The following is a 25285-nucleotide window of genomic DNA, read 5'->3' on the forward strand; positions in this document are numbered from 1 at the left end:
CTTAAGAGCAGTGGACCCAAACACCCTCCTCCCAGCCCCCATGGACTGTATGGACTGTAGCCCACCAGGCTCTTGTGTCTGTGGAATTCTCCAGCCCAGATTCTCCTGGGGGCTCGCTAAAAATCGAGGTTCAGGGACCCTGCTCCCAGACAGATTCACAGATTCACTTGGGGGGTATTTTCTAGTTGGGATCTGGATATCTATTTTTGTGAATCCTTTAACTTTGGAAGGAGACACTCTAGTCTGGTTTCTTTTCGGTGAAAAACACCACAGAAACAGAAATTTAAGCAGTCTGAGAGCCCTGGGTTGGGGTCCCAACTTCGCTGCTGACCCACTGAGAAATCTGTGGGAGCAGGTTGTATGTATTCTGCAAGAAAGCTTTGAAAGCACTTTTACTTCCACTGCCTCCACGTTAGCAGGCTTGGCGGGTCCCATTTGACCAGGAGAAAACGGACGCTGGACGAGGGAAGAAAGGTCTTGTCTCAGCCTCTGGGAGAGGCGAAGAAGAGCCAGGTTGAGTCCGGCTCTTCTGATACCGAATGCCTCTCGCCCCCCTGGCCGGCCCAGCCCCGACTACCGAGCCCAGGTTCTGCAGCCCGCGGCGCCGCCCGGCGGGCCATCCCCGATCGGCAGCGGGCGGAGCGGGGCCCGGGCAGCACCCAGCGCCGCCGGCCGCCGCCTGTCAAACCCTCCAGCCTGCCTCGCGCGCGGCTGGCCCTGGCCCGCAGCCGCGGAGGCCCCGCCCTCGCGCCGCGATTGGCTTCGGCGGGGCGGCCGCAGCGAGTTAGTGGCTGGAGAGGCTGTCAGGCAGGCTGAGGCCCCGCCCCCACCCCGGGATGCCGCCCCGCTGGCCGCTGCCGCTGCGGGGGCTGCCGCGCCAGTGGAGGCGCGCCGAGCCGTGGGCCCCGCGAGCGAGCTGCAGCAGCCGCTGCGAGGTGAGTGGGGGCGAGGTGAGAAGGGGGTGCGGCCCGCGGCCCGGGAAGGAGGAGGGCGCCCGGCCGACAGCCAAGGCTGGTGTCCAAGGAACGGTGAACTGGGGAGTTTTGGGATCGCGCGGGGAGCACGAGGGGAAAGGAGAGTTTGGGGCCCGGGTCCGTTTTCCAGGAGGGATGATGGAAGGCCCAAGGCTCTGTGGAGGGGCACCCAGCGCGCGCGCATGGTGAGCGTGAGACTGTTTAGCTACTAGTGTTGCTGAGAGTCTGAGCTGGTGCATGAAGATAGAATGTATGGCACGTCTTGTCCCCGAGTGTGCACTTGCGGGGTGTGTTTGGTGTGCGTGGGAGCGGGCGTGCATGGGTTGTCGACTTTTTGCAGGTTTGCACGCGCGATCGGTTCGTTTTCTCCGCTGCGCGTGGGAGTGTGCGTCTCGGTGCGTGTAGGGGTTCACGTTGCGGGAGTGAGCACACACCCTCCGACTCCCATTTTCGCAGCTTGTGTGGTGGTGGTATCTCACAGGGTCTGCCCGCGGGCCTGCGGGTGAGTAGTCGGCTGTCCCTGCGCTCAGCCGGATCCCAGAGCGCCCACGAGGCGAGGTGTGCAGCCCGTGACCCATTCTGAGCAGTCCGCGGCTCTGCCAGTACCCTGCTCCGGGAATCTCTGCCGTCAGCTGCGTGTCCCACTGGGTGACGTGCACAGGCGCTCTCACTTCTCCAGGCCTCAGTTTCCCCGTTCGTCCAAAGAGGACTGGATGGGGGCAGATTGGGTAGCTGGGCCCTCCACGAGTCAGGGAAGGACACGCTAGATGTTCCTGCGCCCTGGAGGGGACTTTTCCGCGGATCAGGTAGGTTTGTCACGTTAGGGTGAGTGTGGTGGCGCTGAGGAGGAATAAACGGAGGGATGGTGACCTGCTCAAACATCATCCCCTGGACCAGAAGGGGATAGCTCCAATCATTCTGACGCGCCTGTGCTTTCTCCCCTCCGCAGAAGCCCGGCGCGACCCCCAGCGGTGCGCCCCGCCCCGGCGCCATGCACTGCGAAGTGGCGGAGGCGCACTCAGACAAGAGGCCGAAGGAGGCCCCCGGCGCTCCAGGTCCCTGCCGGGGGCCCGCTGGCCTCGGCCCGCACATGGCCTTCAGGGTCACCGTGAGCGGCGGGGGCTGCGGGGATGGGGGTCCCCGTGACTTGCTGCCCCGGCCTCCCGCGCCACCGCGCGCCCACGACCTCCTCCGGCCCCGGAGTCCCCGAGACTACGGTCCGTCCAAGGCCTCTGCCGCTGCCGCCGGGAAGGGTGAGTATGGCCCCGCCGACGTGCCTTGGCCACCGGCGTGGAGAGATTCGGGTAGTCTGATTCCACCGCAGGCCTTTGTAGGAATATTCCCAAGCACTTGGTAGAACTTTCTCCAGAGTTCGTCAGTTTTCTCGCAAGTTGTTTGGGACTCGCTTGTCATTCTGAAACGGTGACTATTTAGGAAGCACCTAATTTAAACTCAGTAAGCCTATTTGGGCGGGGGCGGGGGGGGGGGGGGATGTGTGTTTAGAAAGCTCAGATTACATAATTTTGCTTCTGTATGTTTCTGATAAAAGTTGTGTGAAATTTGTCAAAACCTTATTATAAATTAGGATGAGTAGCAATTCGAGTATGTCTGTCTCTGAACCTGCTAACAGCATACTTTGAAGTATTCCAGTCTTCCTCAGTAACAAAAACCAGAAGCCTTCAGCCAGACCCCTCCCCTGTTGGGACCTCAGTTTCCCCATCTGTCAAGTAAGGAATTAATTATACCAGATGATTTCTGGATTCCTGATGGAAAATTTTATGAATCTATAGTCTAGCCTGAGTGAAGTCCTGACTTTAACAATGGCTGTTATGTACTTGTTGCTTCAGAGGCATAGTCTTTGGTCAAAAGTTAGTTTGTAATACCCTTCCTGTACCCAATGAGGCTGGTGGGTATAAGGTGCAGGTTCCAGTATAATTAATGGGTCAAAGTCAGTGATGAGGCTGGATTCTCATGAACACGTTCTTCTCATCACAGTTAATGATTATTGAGCCATTATTTATAAGTTTCACACTGACAGATAATTAACCAGAAATTGGGGAAATTGTTGAGGCACTATATCTTTCCCCTCATCTACTTTTTTTCACTGGGAAAAAGCAAAGCTTTGGTTTTTCAATATTTCATTGTTTGGGACCTCTTGGTTCTATTTCTAGTTGATTCTTAAGGAAGACAAAAAGTTTGTTTTATGGCTCTATAGGCATCATTACTTTAGCATCAATTGGCAACTTAGAAATGGCAGGGTGGCTTACTTTTAGGGATGAGAGCTCCTTTAGGGTAAAAAAAACCCTCTCTAATTCAAAGACTGGTAAAGTGAAATAAACATAAATACTTTTTGCTTTTTAATGAAAATACCTGACTTTGTAGGAGAGCACTATTTCTTGTCTGTTGTTTTAAATTCAGTCTCTTCTCCAAGAGATAGAGGTCATTTTTAAAGGATATAGAGGAAAACACTTTAAGGTATTATTGTTGGAATACACACATGAGGTTCCCTTTTACTAGGAAGAGAGGAGGGCTGTGCAGCAAGACATGAGTAATATTTGCAGCCTGGAGCTCCCTCACTTGCCCCTGCTCCTGCAGACAATCCTCCCTTAAATAGATACCCTCTTGCAACATTTTGTGTTTTTAAAAAAATAGCTGTCAACTGAAGATGTCAGTTCTCTGCAGACCTAATAAATTGCTCTCCCAAACATAGCCTTTGTTCCAGGCTCTGGTTAGAGACCTTTCATGTGGATGCATTTGTTGTGTACAACTTTCTGACGTCCAAAGTTGTGGTTAGAGACCTTTCATGTGTATGCATTAGTTGTGTACAATCTTCTGACGTCCATTCTCCTAAACCCCAATTATTTTTATCCGTATGCCCCCGATGTCTAAAATATGAGATCTTTAAATTAGGATTGTGTTTGGAAAGGGCAGAGGGGGGTAAAAGAATGGGAGGAAGCACCTCTTCCTTTGTACCTTAAGATGGTTATACTGATTAAGCTTTTTGTAAGAGGCTTCTGTTTCCTTCACAGCCTCCAGTGAGGATGGTGGGGGTCAGATTTGTCATACCCATTTGAAAGATGAGGAAACTGAGGCCTGCTGGGTGGGGGTCTCTGGCCAGCCCACAGGTTATGGACCTAGGCTTGAAGAGGCTTCCGACTTGGCTTCTGTCTTTCTAGGCAAATTTTTTTCCCTGTAGTCAAGCTGCATAGTGGCCTGAGAGAAAATCAGAGCTGGGCAACCTTCTCAAAGAGGCCATAAAAGCCCTATATGCAAAACAGAAAAAGAGACACAGAAATACAGAACAGACTTTTGAACTTTGTGGGAGAATGTGAGGGTGGGATATTTCAAAAGAATAGCATGTATACTATCTATGGTGAAACAGATCACCAGCCCAGGTGGGATGCATGAGACAAGTGCTCCGGCCTGGTGCACTGGGAAGACCCAGAGGAATCGGGTGGAGAGGGAGGTGGGAGGGGGGATCGGGATTGGGAATAAAGACCTGCCCTCTGTAGTTGAAATTAAAAAAAAAAAAAAAAAAAGAGGCCATAAAAGAAACCTTCTTGCTGCCCCCATTCCTACCCAGATACTCCCTAGACCTCATAACCCTTTGAATATTTGGTGTCTAGCTCCAAGTCTCAGGCTTACTGGAAACAGAAGACAAGAATACCAACTGAAAAATATTTATTGACCGTGCTGGAAATTGTAAGACCCTGCCACCTAGGATCCGTGGGACTGGGGGAAGTTATTTCCTTCTCTGAGCCTTAGTTTCCTCATTTGTAAATCTACCGTGAGACAGAAAGACTGAGGAGAGTACTAGTGATCTATGGTGTCAAAGGGCCACCTCAGTGCCTGGTTATTTTGGAGACGGCTCTTGTGATGTGTTTAACCTTCTCAACTGCTGGTTTTTCATTTGCACGAGAAGTAATAATGCTTCCTTCCCAAGGGAAAATGAAACAGTTGTAAGAATATAAACTAAAAAGGAAGAAGGGTTCACATTTATTAATTCGTGTAGGGCACCGTTATTTTATGGTCAGCTGTGTTTGAGACAAAGAGGGTGGGGCGAGAAGGGAGGAAGGTTTGATGTTTTTTAATTGTTGACTTTCACGACTTTTAACTGGTGTCCTAGCCAGAGGAAGCTGAGAGGAGCCAAGCTTCAGGTCTTTTGTGGCCAGTGCTGCCCGGTGACGGGAGAGACGACAGTATTGCTTGGTTTGGAATCAGGTTTCAGATGCTCTGCCTTCTTGTTTCTCCGACAGACCCTAAACTGAGGCGGGGCGTGAGCTCTCAAACCCAGCAGCTTATCCATAAATGTCAGGGTCCTCTGGATTTTCAGATCTGGAGTTAGGAGGCACTGGGGATGGTGCAACGTCATGGACTAACATTGTCATCATTTACAATAAGAATCACAATCTGTTTATGGCAGAATCCCATTTATCCAGATTCCAAACAGCTGAAAAGGCCAAATTACCAGATGCTGGGCTTTTTTTTTTTCTTTTTATTAAACACCCAACACTCTGCTTGTGGAAGTTCTGACAAGGAGAGAAGGTAAACATCTGGACTTTATGGCGGCGGTCAGCTTTGTGGCGCTGCCTCGGTGAAGCTCGTTCTCTGTGCACGGTGCTCTACAGTTTTCAGCGTGTGTCCTGCACACGTTCTTTCATCAGCCTTCACGCCAGCTGAGCCCTGCCCACCTCGTGGGCTGTTCCGAGGGGACAGATGTAAAAGCTCTTTGCAGTTTGTATCTGCAGGCAGATCCTGGCTCTTACTACTGTGATTCTCATTTTATAGATGAAGACATTAAGGTTCAAGGATGTGCTTAAGGCTACAGACAGTAAGTGGCAGTTTCTAAGGCTTCCCATTCCACAACTAGTGCCTTCTATGTGTGTGTGTTGGTGGCTGAGAGCTGGCGTTCATGACGGCTTCCCAAACGTTCCCAGAGAATTGAAACTATTTTTGCTGTTGGTATTTCTTCTGTCTCGAATCTTCGGAATTTGGTAACGAGTATCTGCCCCATCTTTAGAAAACTTCTTAGTTCACCAAATGATTCTGTTTGACCAGAATTGCTGCTCTCAGACCAAACCAGATAATGAGCTTACTATTTAATTCTCAGCAACTCACTGGACCCTTTTCACTGTGTGCTGAGACTGGACACATCCTAGCAAATAAAAAGGAGGCTGATGATCATGACAAATGTGGACCCTGTTGTTTGTCAACAGCCATCATACCGTGGCTAAAAATTCCCAAAGTAGTCAATCTTATAACTGAAAGAAAAAGTATATGTATTTTTCCTTTAAAAATGAAAACAAAGAAGGAATGCAGTTGTAGGTTGTGTGCAGGCGCATTAAGGACTGGAGGTGAAGAGTAAGACATGATGGTTTTTGGTTGGCATTACCTTGTAGAGTTTCTTCATTTGAATCAAAAGCCACTGTGATGTTCTGGGGAGGTTTTGGAGAGGCCAGCGCATCCATAATAGAAAGGTATGAGTTATTTTGAAAGCATTTACCCCCTCCGGCTCTAGTGGGCAATTTGCTTGCATTTCATCCATTTTAAAGTGCTGGTCCTGTGATCCGGAAATAATCAGATCCAAATTTCTTCAGTGCTTGAGGTTTCAAATAAGGGGGAGAAAAACCTGCTGGCCAAATGTCAGGCTCAGTGAGACAAAGAGAAACATGTATGTGTATGGGTACACAAATAAGATAGGAACATGTTGCGTCTACAGTCATAAGAATTATGTATCCGACATATCTTTTATAGACATGTAGCGGAAATACAATTCCCAAAGATTCCCAAAGAATCTTGGGTGGCTAGAATTTCTCTTCCCTTTTTCCTCCCGAGCTCTGTAGAAGCTGCTAAGACCTGGAGTGCAAAATGGAAAGGGAACCAGTGCATGAGATCGTAACTTACTTAGGGTTCCTTATTGCTGACTCGTTTACCTGTTAGTGCTCAGCTGGGCTGAGGTCTCAGGACTGTCTTAGCTGCGGAATTGTATCGATAGGCTGTGTTGCTCCACCTCTGATTAAAAAACTTGTTTCTTTATATACCATGGTTTTCCTTCACACATCTCCTCCTTCAGAAAAAAACCAAAACTCACCCCATCTTTAAGTTCTTCATCTCCCTGCGTTACAGTTGCGTGAGAAGCTAAGTGAGCCAGCACACTTATTTTTACAGTGCGTTAAAATCCCATTACAGGCATAAGTGCACAATGAATCATTTAAAAAAATATATTCTTATGTTCTTTGTTCTGAATGTTGCATAATTATCATCATTTTCTTCGGTTTTATTTTGTGGAGTTTGGCAAGCATCCTAGAAAAGGGGAGAAACTAAAGTTTGGAATGGGGTTTTCCATCCTTTTTTGGATAGGAATAGGAAAAAAAAACCAAACAAATAAATACCAACTTTATTTGTAAATGGACCAGTCACTAACTGGGACTTTTGCGTAGGGAAGATAATTTCCCTTCTTTCAATTTTCCTAGAAAATAATTCTCTGTTTTGAGGCTGACACAGTAGTACTTCAACAACTTCACCTTATATCTATGATTATATTCAAAGTTAAATTAGAATGTGTGGTTTGCTAATTTTTTTCCTAATACAGATTTTAGTTGCAGTTAATTTGGACCTGGAGACTTTGTTGTTTCTTCTGGTAGGGGGTAGTTTATTTCTGTGTTTAAAGAAACAAAGACATTGAGTTCAAGGGGGAGAAGAAATGAAACAAATTCTGCCCTGGGCTTTGAAAAATTCAACGGCAACATGCAGAAAGCCCAGCTGTGATACCAGGGCCAGGAAAAAAGAGCAAACTCCTGAAATATTTGTGCTGCTCGCCTTCCCTGTGCTAATGAGTCTAGCAGTTTAAAAACGGATTTCTTGTTTATCAACAGCCACTGCCCGACTTAATAGTTTACAATGAAAAAAAAAATGCTTTCAGCATTAGAAGCAAAGTCCGGGACTGATAGCTGAGTTACTGAGTTAAGGGAAGCAGAAAAGAAGGGGGGGAGGTAAGTTTTGTGGCTGCTTTGGTGTCCTAAAGCCTTATAAGAAACTGAAAGAAAACAGAGACCTGGGGTGGGATGGGGTGGAAAAAATGCAACCCTGACCCAGTGGTCTTTTAGTTTAAAGTCACTTGAAGCATCTGTTTTCTTCTTTTCTCCGTCGTCCCCTTAACTCTAAAGGGTTATTCCTTCAGAAGGTTTCCGGTGGGTCGAGGCGGATTGTGTTAGCATTACGAGCTGTGTTTTTAAAGTCAGCATTTGAGTCAGACGCACTGAGAGGAGCCTTCAGTCCGTTCACTGAATAATGCATTTCCTGTATGGCCTGAATTTTTTTGGTGGTTATGGTTGGCCCTGTCTGGAGCAAACACATGCACCATTGTACAGACTCAATGCATGTGGGCCCAGCCCTTGGCTCTGCGCCTCGGTTTCCCCATCTGTGAAATGGGAAGCACTTGGTTGGGATGACCTATAGTCCCTTCCTGCTCCGTTGCTCCAGGATTCCACGTGAACTCGGCTGGGGCAGTTGGGAAGGATATAGAGTACAGAAAAAGGTCTGGTTCTCGACTTGACCTCTTGGAACTCTTGATTCCTGAAGCTGACTACAGAAGGAACCGGAAGAGGAAGAGATGTCAATTAACCTTTACTGAGCACCTACTCTGTGCCAGGTCTAGCAGTTCGTAGCTGTCATTGCATTTAATAGAGCCCAATAACCCTATGAGAAAAGGAGGCATTATTCTGAATTTACAGATCAGGGAAATGAGGCTTGGAAAAGTTGAGCAATTTGTCTAAACAGTGAGCTCCATATTTAATTTGCAGTGACTCACTGTACAGAAAGTAGGTGGTAGAGCCTGGGATTTGAACCCAGCTCTATCTGACAGCAAAGCCGGTGCTTTCCTCCAAAGCAGGGGTCCTCAACCTCCGGGATCTAACACCTGATGATCTGAGGTGGAGCTGATGTAATAATAATAGGAATAATGTGCACAATAATGTAATGCGCTTGAATCGTTGCCAAACCACCCGCACTTCTCCCGGCCCATGGAAAAATCATCTTCTACGAGACAGGTCCCTGATGCCAAAAAGGTTGGGGACCGCTACTGTAGAGCACAGAGCTCTCAACTCAGCTTTTAAAACCCATGCAGCGGCTAAGAGTCACGGTGGCTCTAGCATGTGTCTCCGAACCCTGGGGGACAGCAGTGGAAGGCCACAGTCAGGACCAGACAACCAGTCCCTCGGGCAGACTGTGGTCTCAGCTCACAGGCCGAGGTGTGACTTTTTTTTTTTTTTTGAGGTGTGACTTTAAGGGGAGACTCTGCCTTCACTGGGGTTCTCCCCACTACTCTCTGCTGCAGAAATGGGGGAAGGACAGTGGTTCCCGGTTGTGACATGGGGGTCCTCAGGCAAGGAGCCTGAGACTGGAGGGCCCCTGGAAGCAGACCCCTCTGAGAAGCAGCGTACACACACCCCACTGGTTACTGCAGGTTCACGTCCCATTTGAGCCTGTCATACAGTGGGAGCTCTGTTGCCCAAGCCCTGGCTGTGATCTCCCTTCTGCTGGTCATGAAGACTTCTGTTTGAAGAGAATTCCTCATGATCCCACTACACTTAGTGTGTAGAATGCATGCTTCACTGGGCATGATGGCTGGAGATCTATTAACTAATTATTTCTTATTAAACGCCTGGTGGGATGAAGAAAGGCTTGTAGGGGAGAGCAGGCCAGGGATCAGAGTGAACTAGAGTTTGTGGGAAATGGGTCTTTTGTGTCAAATGATGAATGAGTCAAATGCCCCTCTCTGGAAGGAAGAGGTCCCACTGCTGGCTTGGGTCTGTGGCCTTGCACGGGTGTGTGTGTGTGTTTGTGAGAATGTATGTGAACGTGGACATTCTCAAGGGGTCATATTTTTTCTGAAGTGGAAATTGTAGGAGGCTTTAGGCTTGCCCAAAGCTCCTTTGCCTTTAGATGTTGACCCTGGGTCTGAAAGTGAGAGCCGGAAGAGGTGTCAAGGATGGCCTGGTTGCCTTGTGGCCCAGCCTCTTCCTATTTATGTCTTTTTTAGCAACTGGATTACTTTTTTAGATGTTGTTGCTTTTGTTTTTAAGTAACAGGTTTGATGGCAAAGCTTTAGCAAGAAACCAGGGAGTATTATAAACTCAGCTTAAAAACACAGATCCCATTTGCTGTTTTAAGCTCTCCGGAGGGCTGGAGATTGGGTTTATTTTGGAACGTTGTTGGACTATATGAATTACTTCTCTGAGGCTTGGGTATTTAATACCTAATAGAAGTTTGTATAAGAGTTGATGATGTATTTTGCCGACTTTCCAACCCTGTAAATAAATTACACGTGCCGGCAGAGGCTGCCAGGATCCACTGTGTCAATTGAAGCTTAATTTTTATCCCAAACCACTTAATACTTTTGTCCTAGTGAGTAGAGAAAGTTCCCGGGGTTTTGCCCAGCAGCGGGCCTGTTCCAAGACATAGATGGCTTCAGCAGCCTGTGAATAGGGCTCTGTGGATTCACCGATCTTGACACAGTTTTCAGTGGTTAAGTAGCTTCAACCCTCTCAAGTCCAACCCTCCAGGCAGAGAATGATAATATAATTTTAAGTGTATCGTAAAAATGAAACCCAATCGCTTCCACTCCCCAAACCTGTCTCGCTCCCCTTCTCTCTGGAGAAAACGGCCGTAATTGTGTGTTTAATCTCAAGACCGCCCGTGCATTTTATCTTATTTGAGTGCAAAGCCCAGGTAATAACGTTGGCATTTCCAATGCGAAACAAAATAGGGTTTCTAATTTGGAGACACTATTAAATATTTCATGCTTCAACCAAACTCAATTCTTTTTTCCTATAATAAGTTTAAATATTAATTCTCTGGAATGTCAGATGCCTAAAGCTAGGCATTTAGTGATCTACAGTTTCAAGTATCTCGAAGAAGGTTTATGAAACAGGATATTTCACTGGGAGGGATGAGTAGTGTGTTTCAGAGATATCTGAATTCAAGGCAGCGTCTTCTGATTTACTTTTTAAAGGGAAAAGGTCATAAAATAAGTTGCTTTATGTGCTGAAGGATTAAGTGGCTTAGGCTGAAATAACAGCGGAGACTTTACTGTTTTTCCCCTGTTATATTTTAGCAATGCTTTTTGGGGGGAGGGGGTGGGTCATTTTCCCGCCTGCTTGTCTCCTCCCCCTCCCAACCAGATGGCTTTAATTCTAACCAAATCCCACGCTGAGGCCAAATGATTGATCAAACAGTCATTTGTACTTACGTAGCTCTCTTTGTGAGAATGTCTCTGCATTGGAGCTTTGGCTGGGCTCGGCTCATCTTTGGGACTTCAGATGGTTGATTTCCAGCCTGGAGAGGTGGAGGTATAGGCATGGGTGGAGGGCAAAATTCCCAGACCTTCAATCCCCAAAGAGTTCCTTGCTTTAAGTCTTCTTTTTGCTTCCCACCCCTGACAGCAGGGTATCCCAAGTTTTCTAAACATAAGGACAAAAATCTATCCCCTGTGATAGCTGTTATATTTTTTATCTACTGATGGAGAAGATACCTGGAGGTTACTAGTTTTAAGGGCTATTTTAAAGAGATTTGTATTTTATCACTCACTCACATATCTGTAGTGATATCGGTTTGTTCCAGAGATAGTCTTTGGCATATGCTTTCAAGCTCTCCCCTGAAATTATATCTTGGCTTGTAGATTAGCAGCTAGTTGACTGAGGGAAAAATCTGAGCACCTTGGTCTGGCGTTCAAAGCCTTCCGGCCAATCCAGTTCCACCTCTTCCTTTTTTTTTTTTTTTAAAGGAAATGAATTTATTTATTTTTAAATTAATTAATTTGGCTGCATTGGGTCTTCGTTGCTTCATTGCAGCAGTGGGATCTCTTGTCGTGGCGCACAGACTCTGTAGCTGTGGTCCGTGAGCGCAGCGGTTGCCATGCTCATGCTTAGTTGCTCTGAGGCATGTGGGACCTTAGGTCCCCGACCAGGGATTGAACTTGGATCCCCTGCATTGGAAGGCAGATTCTTAACCACCATACCACCAGGAAAGTTTACCTTCTCTTCCTAATGTCTTATTTGCTTGTCCTTCAGTGGTATCAGACTTTTCCTTATGCAGCTTTGAACCTGGAATTTTCTCTTTACGTGTCCTTCTGTCCTTACACACTGTGAGCTTATTTTTATTCATTTGTGTGCCTCTTTAAATCATTTTTAGAACATAAAATAGTTAATATTCAAATATCTATCTTTGTAGCCCTATGTCTAGTACCTTGTCTTGCAAAATACGTATCTGAGAAGGATATAGGGTGCTGGTTGGGGCTGTAATGTGGAAACAGACCACTAGGTTTGAACTCTGGTTCTAGGTACCAACTTGGGGATCTTGGGCAAGTTATTAAGCTTTTTGGGCCTCAATATTCTTATCTGTAAAACAGGAATAGTAGTTGTAATGGTCTCAGAAGATTTTTATGTGGATGAAATGAGTTAATACTTGTATAAGTACTTAAATACAGAGACTGGCACATGGTCAGATGCTCAATTAATGTTGGAATTATTATTGTTATTGCTATTATGCAAACGTTTGATAAACAAAATCTCCTGGAAGGGCCTTCCTTCCCTTCCTTTTCACCGGTCTGACTCCTACTTAATCTTAAGATCCAGCTCAGATGCCACCTCTTTCTGGAAGCCTTTCTGTTCTCCCACAGCCTGGTGATGCTAGGCCTCTGGCACCCACAATCCTTATCCTTCCTTCATCTGTAGCACAGGACATGTCCTGTGGCAATCTTCCATTTACTTACTATGTCCTTGAGGACAGGGCAGAGTCTCATTATTCCTGCACCCCTGTGCCTAGCACAGGGCCCGGATCAAAGTGGGTATCAAGGAAGTTTGGGAATGGAGTCCAGCCCAGTCTCTGCCCTCAAGGAGCTTGTCATCGTGAAAGGAGAAGTTTGATGTCTGTTTTTCTTACCAGGTTGAATATATAGTAAGCGCTCAGCACATGCAAGACTCCAGTAGGTGTGCAAGGAGTTCTCACATGCAGAAACAGCCCTGTTTTCTTTCCACACTGTCTTGGGGCTTTTCACCGTGAGGTCTGCCCCCCGTTCATCTGGGTCACATTCGTTGGGCAAGTCGTCTCCTCTGTCTGGGCCTGCCTTTCTTCTCCTTTCTGGGAGGAGTTGGCTTCCATAATCACAGACCCTTCTAGGCTGTGGCCAGGCGGAGTGGTGTCAGATGGAGGAGCAAGGGCCAAATGCTGTCCTGGAGTGACTGGCCTGGATTGTAGGCACTCTCTGCCACACACTTGCCCTCCCTTCTAGGCAGAGTCTCAGGTGCTTTCAAGAGTGTCTCATCCTGTGGTTTAAAGAGCAGTTATTGGTGGTTGCAACACATCTGACCCAGATTTCTCTAAGATGAAGAAGAGCCTTGGAAATGAGAACCAGGAGCCAGCTCTCAGTTACCCTGCTGGGGTGGAGATGGCTATATGTACCCTGATCCCCACTCCAGGACAGGCTTAGACGGACCCCAGGGATTGTGTTGGCTTTCTGGCTCCTCTCTGGGTACTGTCCTGGTTTGAGCTTGTAAACTGTAGAGCTCTGCCCAAATCGTTATTATTTGTTTCATCCCCCTATGAACAGATAGGAAGACTAAGGTTCAGAGAGGTCATATGACTTGTGCAAAGGTGGTCACATGGGTTTTGGAGTCAGAACTGAGTTCAGACCCCAGCTATACCATTTGCTGGATCTTGGGCAAGTTCACTGGACTCTGAACCTCCATTTTCTTCATTTGTAAAATGGAGATAAAGTCTATCTCATAGAGTTGATGAGGGGATTAAGGTGAGGATTAAGTGAGGAGTCTGTAGAGCGCCTGGCTCAGGGGTAGGCACATAGTAGGTATGTGACAAAGGTGAGCTGTTATTACTGCTCTTACTGAGTGGCAGAGCTGGGTCTAGGTCCCCAAGCCCGAATTGGTCTGATGGTGTTTCTCATCTATGTTGCAGTACCCCACCCCTTTATTTTGGTGTTTTGTTCTTTTTTTTTTTTTTTTTAATATTTTATTCATTTACTTATTTGGCTGTGCTGGGTCTTAGTTGCAGGATCTAGTTCTCTGACCAGGGATTGAAACCAGGCCCCCTGCATTGGGAGCTCAGAGTCTTAGCCTAGCCACTAGACTGCCAAAGAAGTCCTGATTTTGTTCTTTCTTTTTGTTTGTTTATTTGGAAAAATTAAAGAACAAGGACTTCAGGGTTTCAGAGACTGAGGTCCTCATCTCAGTGCTGGAGGACACAGATCTGACTTGCTGGCATCTTGACTTCACTTAGGGTTGGAGGCAGGTTAGGAACTGTCCACCTCCCTTGCCCAGGTGGGCATGGGCTGCATCAGCACAATTATCTGACAAGTCCCAGTCCTGGGGTCAGTCCAGGACATTCATTCAAGCTGCAGTGACTCTGGTGTCTGGCAGGAGTGGGTGTTTCTGGGGTGGGTCAGGAGGTACAGACCTCCCTCCACCTGTCCCTGGTTAGTTGGGTTGGGAGTTGCCTTCAAACTCTAATATCCAGCTGAATTCCCTTGCTTCTGCCTCCTACACTTAAGAAGGTGCTCCTTTTCTCCTCCCACATCCCCACACCAGTGGGGCTCTTCAGCCCTGAGGAGGCTTCAATTTGTTGGGCCCTGCTTGAGCAGATATTCTGCGAAGCCACTTACTCCTTGTGGGGTATCATCACCCCCATTTTACAGATGAGAAAAACTAAGGCTGAACAACCTGCCCAAACTTCTAGAGTTGTTGGGTGGTAGCTGCAGGCCTGACTCCCAAGACCCTGACCTTTCTCACACCTTGCCTCCTCTCTGGACCTTCCTCCAGGTCCTCTAAACTCGAATGCCTTGGGTCCAATCTTCCCCATTCATCACGGTTGAGAAACTGCCTCCTCCAGCCAGAATTAGTGTTTCTCTCCTTCATCTTCTGCTTCCCTCTGTCACTTTTCTCCCATTGAATAGTATGCTTCCTCCCCAATGAGACTGTGAGCTCTGTGAAGCAGGGTCTGTAATAACTGCATCTCCGACTTGCAGGAGGAGAGTGGACCAGAGAAGAGAATGAATGCAGGTCCCCAGAGGAATTAATCTGTCCTTCTGCAGTCAACATGTGGCTTCCTGGGCAATTCCCCAAGCAGATTTTCAGGACAGCAACCTAGAGTGGCTCTGTATGTATGAGCCTTGGACAGTGATCTCTGCCTGACCAGTTGTCAGGAGCACAGGGGATGAAGTATTGGCTTCATCCAGGTGGCTTGGTGGCAAAGAATCTGCCTGCCAGTGCAGGAGATGGAGGATACTTGGGTTCGATCCCTGGGTTGGGAAGATCCCCTGGAGGAGGGCATGGCAACCCACTCCAGCATTCTTGCTTGGAGAATCCCATGGACAGAGGACCCTGGCGGGCTACAGTACATGGGGTCACAAGGAGTCAGTTACAACTGAACGACTGAGTACCCACACACGTGAGAAGGTATCCTGAAAACAGATGGGCTGTATCTGGGTTTGGTTGTTGCTTTGTCTGTTCCTCAGTATATTGAATGGCTACTATGTCCCAGGTGTTGAGTTGGGCCCTGGGACACCATCATGGTCTAACCCAGAGAGCCCTTACCTGCAATGAGCTCGAAGTCAGCAGGGCAAGACGACAGTGTGTGCAGGTTCCCTCCCAGCCTGGCCAGGTCTCCAGTCCTCATCTGTGTGACTTCACCACCTCATCACCTGGCTCACTGTCCTCAGCAGACTTCTGAGCTCCAGACAGTCCGAGACCTGCGGCCTCAGATGATCTCACAGAACCTTGGTTTGCCAGCTTATAAGATGGAAATATTTGCCTTGCAAGGCTAGTGTGAGAATCTGAGGACAGGCGGGAACACGGGTGTGCAGAGCAGCCTTCTGCAGGACACTGGTGGTGGAGCCACACGGGTTACCCAGTCCTGGGGTTGGGGATGCCTTTGTTAGCTCTTTTCCTGCACCTGTTGCTAGTCCCTGCTTGCATAAGCTTTTGTCTTGGAGGGAATACTGTCTCTTCTTCTCTTTGGCGATAAAAAAGGCCAGAGTTTACCTTTTGCAACCCCTTCAGAGTCTCTCCTCTCCCAGACCCACACCCTTCCCTTCTCACTCATCCCAGTCTTTTATTCTCTCCATGACTCTGGCTGCTTTGTACCCAGAATACAGCAGAGCTGTTGGCCAGGGAGCTATGGAGACAAGTAGGTTCCCATTGTGTGATATCAGCCAGGTAGGTGCAGGCTTGGGGGCGGTTGGGGACCTTCCTTCTCTTCCCCCTCATTTCCAGTATTCTGCCATGGTCATCTTTTGAGTGCTATAAGATGTTGGGTCATCTCTCTTTTTTAAAATGGATCATCTCTGTAATCTTATAATTATCCAGTGATGTAAGCATTCTTATGGAGGAATTTATGGCTATTTAAGTTAATTTACAATTAAATAAATGAGACTACTGGCAACATTTCAGTGCTCAGTGGCTTTTACTACCCATGTGGCTAGTGGCTCCATGTGTGCGTGCTGCATGCTTAGTTGTGTCTGACTGCTTGTGACCCTGTGGACTGTAGCCTACCAGGCTCCTCTGTCCATGGACTTCTCCAGGCAAGAATGCTAGAGTGGGTTACCATGCCCTCCTCCAGGGCATCTTCCCCACCCAGGAATCAAACCCGCGTCTCTTATGTCTCCTGCATTGGCAGGCAGGTTCTTTACCACTATTGCCGCCTGGGAAGCCCAGTGTCTACCATATTGGACAGCAAATATAGAACATTTCCATCACCAGAGAAAGTTCGGTTGGACAGTGCTAATCTAGAGTATCATTCTTTAATTTATCCATTTGTTCAGCAAACATTTCCTAGAACCCTATCATATGCTAGGCTCTCTGTTAGACTCTGGAGAAGTGAGTATAACCCAAGCTCGGCATCAGCTTTCGGAGCATGCAGTCAAGAGGACAGGCAGATGAACATAACAGCTTGGAGGTGGGACCGGCATGTTGGTTACCAGTCCTGGCTCCTACTGAGGATGCAGACGTGAGTCCTAGGGTCTGCCGGCTCTCAGAGAGCTAGCACTGACAAGAGAGAGATCAGAGCAGCCTTCCTGGAAAAGTAGTGTTTGAATGGCCCGGCTGTAGTGGGTGTGTTCTGCTGATTCCCCAGGAAGCAGTCCAGAGAGGGCAGATGGTTCATGCAAGTACACCTCTGAAGCTGGAATCATGCACATGGCCCCCTGATGACACCTTGCATAGATGTTTAGATAGGAATCACTCCTGTTGTTGTTGTTGTTCAGTCGCCCATTCGGGTCCGACTCTTTTCAACCCCGTGGACTGCAGCACCCCAGGCCTTTCTGTCTCTCACCATCTCCTGAAGTTGGCTCAATTTCATGTCCATTGCATCGGTGATGCCATCCAGCCATCTCATCCTCTGATGGCCAGTCCCTTCTGCTTCTGTCCTTGATCTTTCCCAGCATCAGGGACTTTTTCAATGAGTCAGCTGTTTGCAACAGATGACCAAAATACTGGTTTCAGCTTCAGCATCAGTCCTCCCAGTGAGTGTTCAGGGTTGATTTCCCTTAAGATTGACTGGTTTGATCTCCTTGCAGTCCAAGGGACTCTCAGGAGTCTTCTCCAGCACCACAGTTCTACAGCATCAATTCCTTGGCATTCTGCCTTTTTTTTTTTTTACAGTCCAGCTCTCATTGACTTCCAGCCAATTACTTGATCTTACTCCTCATCCTTCTTTGGGAAGTGGCTGAAGTGGTAAAGATACAGATATAGCTTTAAAGATACCTTTTAAAGGTAATTTAATAATTTTTATTTTTCTCACTTATGTCAGAAGTATATACTTATTGTAGAAAATTTGGAAATTATAAGATGCATGTGTATATCCTCAGTCACTCAGTTGGATCTGACTCTTTGTGATCCCATGGACTGTAGCTTGCCAGGCTCCTCTGTCCTTGGGATTTCCCAGCAAGAATACTGGAGTGGGTTGCTGTTGCCTACACCAGGGGATCTTCCCCCGTCCAGGGATTGAACCCCAGTCTCCTGTGTCTCCTGCATTGGCAGGTAGATTCTTTACCACTAGACCACCATAAAAAACATTATTTCATTTTTTAAAGATTTTTTTTTTATGTGGACCATTTAAAAATCTTTATTGAATTTGGTAGCATATTGCTTCCCTTTTATATATATATATATATTTTTTTTTTGGCTGAGAGGCATGTAGGATCTTAGCTTCCAGACCAGGGATCAAGCCTGCACCCCTGCATTGGAAGCATGAAGTCTTAACCACTGGACTTCCAGGGAGGTCCCTAAAAACATTTAAAGATGAAAATAATCTCACCCCGGGCAGTGATCACCATTTATGTTTTAGTATATTTCTTTTCAGTCTTTTTTCTATACTTATCTCTATATTAATATTTTTATTATCATTGGTATCATTCTGAATATAAAGTCTTAGGTACTTATTTTTAAACTTAACATTCTGTTAGTAACATAATAAAACTTTCCCATGCTGTTAAAATTCTTTGTAAACATTCAAAAATGTATTCCATTTTATTACAGTTTTTAAATTATTTTGAATTGGCACAACATGAAAATAGTTCAAAACTCAGAAGACCCAAAAAGGTTTCTTAGGAAAAGCTTTCCTCTTCTCCCCCCACCCCCAGGTCCCTTTGCTGGAAACAACTAGTAATACCCCCTACCAGCTACCCCCCCTGCCATTTTTGTTTAGCCTCTCAGAGATAGTTGATGTGGGTACAAACAAATACATATATATATATTTATATATATAAATATATATATTACTTGCATGTGCATGATGCTTAGAATTTTTCACCTTTTCCCTTAGTATAGATAATGCTGCAGTTACTATTTTTATGCATTAATCTTCATTTGCATCTCTGATTGTTTTCTTAGGATAGATTCCCAAATTGAAAATGACTGGGTCAAAGGCTAGTAATATTTGACCCACATATTACCAAATAGCTCTTTTGAAGGGGCGTGAATTTTCGCAACTGCATGCAGTGTCTTAGAGAGGTCACTTCCCTTTATCTTCACCATTATTTTGGAAGTAGTTTCCAAATTGGAAGATGGAAGTAACATCTGGTTATAGTTTCATTTACATTTATTTGATTGTTGGTGTAGTGGAATATATACTGTGTATTGATTTGCAGTCCATAGCTCCTCTTTTGCAAGTTGTTGCAACTATGTTAGGGTCTAAATATTTTATTTGTAAAATTAAAAATCTTACATATTTTAAAGTGCTCAATAAATTAGCTCAATAAGTTAATATTTTCTTTATATTTGTTGCTAATATTTTTATGAGTCTGCTGTTTAGGCAAGTTTTTTTTATGATGATTTTGAAACAAAAATTTAAAAATTTTTTATAGTCTTAACTCCAAGATTTTCCTTTATTTCCTTCATTGCTTTTCTTCTTATTATTTTGGGGAACTTGTTTTATTGACATTCTGAAAATGAATTTTTATTTTCAGCAAAATAATACTAACAGTTTTCAAACCACCTAATACTCTCAGACTCCACAGGGAGTCAGTCCCTTGCCTTCCTCATTGCATTGCTGAAAGGCAGCTGCCTTCCTCCAGAGCTGCGGGAATGGCCACCTCCAGGGGGCACCACTCACCCCCATCTATGTGGACTGCTCCCTGAACTTGCACCACAGGGACCTTGACTTTAACTTACTTAGTTTTCATTTTCTAGTATTTTCTTCCATTTGTCTCGGTTGCAAAAATAAAAACAATAGTAGCTAAACATGGTGCTTATTACCATGGTCCAGTGATGCTCTGAGCGCATTACAAGCATTATTCCTTTAATTCTCCCAACAACCCTGTGAAGGAGTTGCTTTTGTTACCCCGACTCGAAGATGAAGAAACAGATCCAGAGGAGGGAGTGATTTGTTCAGGGTTACATAACAGTGAGAGGTGAAGCCTTAACTGGTATGCTCTATTTAGCCTTTAAGTGAGACTTAGGCTGCTATTTCTTTCCTTTTTTTTTTTTTTTACTGGTAATGATATTCCCACTAAATTCAGACTCCACTGAGACTTTGGCTCAAATTAGAGGCTCACCAACTTCACTCTTTTTTTTTTCCTAGTTTTTCTTTTGTATTGGGGGTAGCCAATTAACAATGTTGTGATAGTTTCAGATGAACGGTGAAAGGACTCAGCCACACCTACAAAACTATCCATTCTCCCCTGAACTCCCCTCCCATCCAAGCTGCCACACATCATTGAGCAGAGTTCTATGTGCTCTACGAAGGTCCTTGGTCTATACATTTTAAACATAGCAGTGTGTACATGTCCATCCCAAGACTCCCCAACTATCCCTTACGGTATCCCTCCCCTCCCCCACCAACCATAAATTTGTTCTCCAAGTCTGTGAGTTTCTTTCTGTTTTGTAAGTAAGTTCATTTGTACCATTTCTTTTTAGACTCCACATATAAAGGATGTCATACGGTATTTCTCCTTCTCGGTCTGGCTTATTTCATTCAGTATGACAATCTCTAGGTCCATCCGTGTTGCTGCAAATGACATTATTTCATTCTTGTTAATGACCGAGTAATGTTCCATTGTATATATGTATCAAATCTTCTTTATTCATTCCTCTGTCAATGGACATTTAGGTTGGTTCTGTACGATGTGAGAGCTGGACCATAAAGAAGGCTGAGTGCTGAAGAACTGATTCTTTCAAATTGTGGTGCTGGAGAAGACTCTTGAGAGTCCCTTGGACTGCAAGGAGATCAAACCAGTCCATTCTAAAGGAGATCAGCCCTGAATATTCATTGGAAGGGCTCATGCTGAAAGTGAAGCTCCAATACTTTGGCTACCTGGTGTGAAGAGCTGATTCACTGGAAAAGACCCTGATGCTGGGAAAGCTTGAGGGCAATAGGAGGAGAGGGAAGCAGAGGCTGAGAGAGTTAGATAGCATCACCGATTCAATGGACATGAGTTTGAGCAAACTCCAGGAGATCATGAAGGACGGAGGAAACTGGTGTGCTGCAATCCATGGGGTCAAAGAGCCATACATGGCTTAGCAACTGAAAAACAACAAACAACAACATGTCTTAGCTGTTGTAACAGTGCTGCAATGAACACTGGGGTGCATGTATCTTTTTGGATCATGTTTTTCCAGGAGTGGGATTGCAGGGTCATAAGGTAGCTCTATTTTTAGTTTCTTAAAGAACTTTCATGCTGTTCTCCGATTTACATTCCCACCATCAGTGTGGGAGGGTTCCCTTCTCTCCACACTTACTCCAGCCTTTATTGTTTGTGGATTTTTGATGGTAGCCTAGGCTGATGTTTCTGGATCAGCTGTACTCACTGTCTGTTGGCTTCTTGTGTGGTGGCTGAGGACTTAGTTCTCTTGAACCACCCCTTCCACCCTGTTCTCATCCCGCCCACTCTGGTTGCAGCAGGTCTGGTTGCAGTGGGGCAGCCCATGCACGGGTGGGACTGTGGGGAGCTGGAGGCCACTGTGGGGATTTTGCTCCCTTGGTTTTGGCTGAGTCCCAAGACAGTAAGTACTGATAATACTGCTGTCTAGAGTAGTATTATCAATGCCTGCTTCTACCTTCTGGAGCAGGACTTCAGGTACCTAAACTTAACTCTGGTTTGGAGATTCTTCCCTGACACCCACTTTGAGGCTGTCAAAGGGTTGAGATGTGAGAGAGCACATTTCCTTGGATAAGTGGGCAGGGCGGGGGTTAGTTTCTCCATATACAACTCAGGTAAGAAGGGCTCTGAGAGGCCCACTCAGAGGACCAATGTGCTTCTCCATGCCTGAAAGTGTTGGGAGATGAAATCTGTGGTTGGAGGCCCTGCCTAGTAGCAGAGTGAAGGGGGGCGGGGGGGCTGCACTGTTCTTGTGATGGGCAGAGGGCTGTGTTCCAGGGGTCCTTTTCAGACTCACCCTACCCGAGAGGGCTTCTTGCCAGGCAGAGATGAGACTGGCGGCGTTCCACGGGAACAGTGGAGTGCTCTCCCACTAACCCATAGACGTGGGCGCTGAACACCTATGTCCAGAGAGCGCTTTGGGTACCCGGCAGTCAAGCCCCTTCCTGCCATTCCAGTAGACAGAGGAAGGCTACCTTACTGCCCTTCTACCTTGCTCAGGGCCCCCAGCCGAGACAGGCCCAAGCGAGACGAGGGGAGGAGCTTGGCTGTAAATGAAGAAGTTCAGGGTTTAGATTATTAATCTGGACGGGACATCTTAATTACTAAGCTGAGACTGTTCTTGGGACTAAAAGTGTCTGGAAAATGTTTTATGATCTAAGAATGATCCAAAGAGTTAAGGGAACTTCTAGAGACTTCACAGGAGTGGGGAGTGGGGATGAGGAACAAACAGGTCTGCAGATTGTTTTTGTTTTTTCTAAACTTTTTTTTTTTGGTGTAGACTATTTTTAAAGTCTTTATTGAATTTGTTGCACTATTGTTTCTGTATTATGGTTTGTTTTTCTGGCTATGAGGCATGTAGGATCTTAGCTCCCTGACCAGGGATCAAACCTGTACCCCCTGCATTGGAAGATGAGGTCTTAGATGCTGGACCACCAGGGAGGTCCCCTGCTGTTGGGTTTTAAAAGGGCCAGAGGGGATGGGGTGTCATGAAGGTAGTATTGTTTCTGTAGCACCATCTGAAGTCCACTTTTTCATGCACTGTGGAAACTTTTTCTTTGTGGTATAACGTTTTGTTTTCCTGGGGTTAAATAGGGAAATCTTTTTTTAAATCATTTAAAAAGTTTGCTTAGTTTTGTATTCATCTATCTATTGTCATTTTCTCCTAAACGTTCCATCAGTTTTGTCAGACATCTGTCAGTCATACTTTCCTAAATGTTCAAATGCTTGAGGTTATCTTAGTGCCATTTCTGCTGCACCTGAAAGAAGTAGGGAGCATTTCTCTTGTGACAGCTGACCTCCTGTGAGTCTCACTGATGCTGTGCTGCTGCTAAGTCACTTCAGTCGTGTCTGACTCTGTGCGACCCCATAGACCAGGCTCCGCCGTCCCTGGGATTCTCCAGGCAAGAGCACTGGAGTGGGTTGCCATTTCCTTCTCCAATGCATGAAAGTAAAAAGTGAAAGTGAAGTCTCTCAGTTGTGTCTGACTCTTCGGGACCCCATGGACTGCAGCCTACCAGGCTCCTCCATCCATGGGATTTTTCCAGGCAAGAGTACTGGAGTGGGGTGCCATTGCCTTCTCCACACTGATGCTGTAGGAATCCCTAATTCCTGCCCCCCACACTATCACATTCTTTAGCTGATTTAAGCAGAAAAGAGATTTTGTTAAAAGGATGCTGGGTGACTCTCAGAATTTCTAATTATGGTTTGGAAGCTACATAGCCAAGAAGTGTGTTAGTTGCTCAGTCGTGTCCCACTCTTTCGGACCCCATGGACCTTAGCCCGCCAGGCTCCTCTGTCCATGGAATTCTCTAGGCAAGAATACTGGAGTGAGTTGCTCTTTCCTCTTCCAGGGAATCTTCCTGACCCAGGGAATGAACCTGGGTCTTCTGCATTGCAGGCAGATTCTTTATCATCTGATGAGCCGGAATCTTACCCCAGATTCTGCCACAGGGCTTGCAGTGAAAACAGTGGGTGCCAGACTTTGGCAGCTGAGCCACTGTCCTTGGTCACTGGCTGTCACTGAATCCCTGTTTTTGCCAGTGCAGGGAGTTTTGAGCTGTCCTCCTAGGTGGATATTTCGGATGGACAGAGCCTCGGCCATGTGCCTATGCCTCATCTGCAAGGGTGACTGGGGAGACACATCTTTGCACTCAACACGTTTTCATTGAGCACATGTTCGGCGCCCCTCTAGATGTTGGGAAAACAGGCAAAAAGCTCTGCACTTTCATTTCAGAGGGGGAAAATGCAGTGATCAAATAAACAATCAGATATAATGTTTACCAAATGATGGTCCATACTTTGGATAAAAAGCAGGGAAGGGAGTTAGGGAAACTACTATTTTAAAGTGTGGTCGTGATAGTGTTGACACTGTGCAAAGACAAAATCTGCGAGGGATCTGACATTTTCAGCTTATATGTGTGTGTGTTGGGCTGAAGTGGGTTTTTTTTTTTTTTTTTTTGCCTTATAAAGGGAGTGATTTTCCCAGTAGAAGAAAACTGTTCAGATGCTGAGCACACAAAAGGAGGTCAGATGTTCTTTGCATTGTATTTCCTTTTTTCTTAGTTTAGCCCCATAATTTGTTGGAGTCCATCCTCCAGTCACTTTGTGAGAAAGGTAGGTAAGGGTATTTGTCTGAAAAGTATCTCATTCCTCATTAATAGTTTGGCTGGGGAACTTTAATAATAATAACTAACCTTTTAATGCTTATTACCATGTGCCAGGCATAGTTCTCAGTGCATCACATCAGTTAATTTATACTCACAACAGCTCATTGAATGTTATGCCTGTTTTACAGACAAGGAAACTGAGACCCAGTGAGGTTGAGTAATTTGACCGTGGTCACACAGCTTGTAAGTGGCCGGGCTGAGATTTGAACTCAGGCCGTCTCAGAGCTGATCCTGTTAAGAAATTCTATGATACCGTCCCATTGTCTCTCAGCTCCCCTGATTGCTGTTGGGAAGCCAATGTCATAGTGATGCCTGAAACCCCACATAGGTCCCTTCCCCATCTCCAATCTATTTTCTGGCTTTCAAGATATTCTCTTTATCCCTGGTATTCTGAAAGTTTCCAGTGGTGTGCCTTGATGTGGGTTTTTTTCCATTAATTGAAGTGAGTGCTTGCTGTGCCCTTTGTTTCTGGAGATCCATGGCCTTCAGTTCTAGACATTTTTATGTAGCAGTTCCTGGAATTTTTCCCTGAACCGTTTATCTTTTTCTTTTCCTGGAAATCCCATTAGTTGCATGTTTGGCTTTCTGTATTGATCCTCCAATTTTCTTATCTTTCTTTCATATCTAGCTCTTTGTCTTTTTGTTCAGTTTTCTGAGAATTTCCTTGACTTTCCCACTTTATTTTAGAATTTTTGTTACTTTTAATTTGCAGAAGCACTTTCTTGGTCTCTAATGGTCCCTTTTCTTGTATTTTGTCTTTGGTTATGGATGCAGTATCTAACACATCTTTTCTTCTATCCTCTGTGTTTCTATTTTTTGTTTGTGGATTTCCATTTGTCCTTGTTTGGTTTCATTCTGTCAGCTTGGGGCTTTGCTCCCGTGCTTGTGACAATGATCTGACCTTGGGAAGACATCTCTTCTACTAATTCTATTGCCTTTTTTCTACCTGTTGCCCGTGTGTGCTCCCTGCCCTCCTTGGCCAGCTTAGAATCCATCTTACACTCCCTCCTTTCCAGGCAGCTCTCATGTCAGGCTCCAAC

At 45.9% G+C, this 25285-nt stretch overlaps 1 protein-coding gene across 4 annotated transcripts in view; it reads left to right on the forward strand.

Moving 5' to 3' along the window:
* Positions 1-843: 843 nt before the first annotated feature.
* GLIS1 (GLIS family zinc finger 1) overlaps positions 844-25285 on the forward strand; it is a 238392-nt gene continuing 213950 nt past the window's right edge. For 2 of the 4 annotated variants that reach the window (XM_043877982.1, XM_043877983.1), the window contains exons 1-2: positions 1562-1780; positions 1924-2227. In XM_043877982.1, coding sequence (XP_043733917.1) covers positions 1742-1780; positions 1924-2227 — 343 coding nt within the window. In that variant the 5' untranslated portion in view covers positions 1562-1741. Of the gene's footprint in view, positions 951-1561; positions 1781-1923; positions 2228-25285 lie in introns of those variants that run through there. The other 2 variants (XM_043877985.1, XM_043877984.1) reach the window with 2 other exon arrangements.

Source organism: Cervus elaphus, chromosome 20, assembly GCF_910594005.1.
Source record: "Cervus elaphus chromosome 20, mCerEla1.1, whole genome shotgun sequence".
In the NCBI taxonomy this organism is placed as follows: Eukaryota; Metazoa; Chordata; class Mammalia; order Artiodactyla; family Cervidae; genus Cervus; species Cervus elaphus.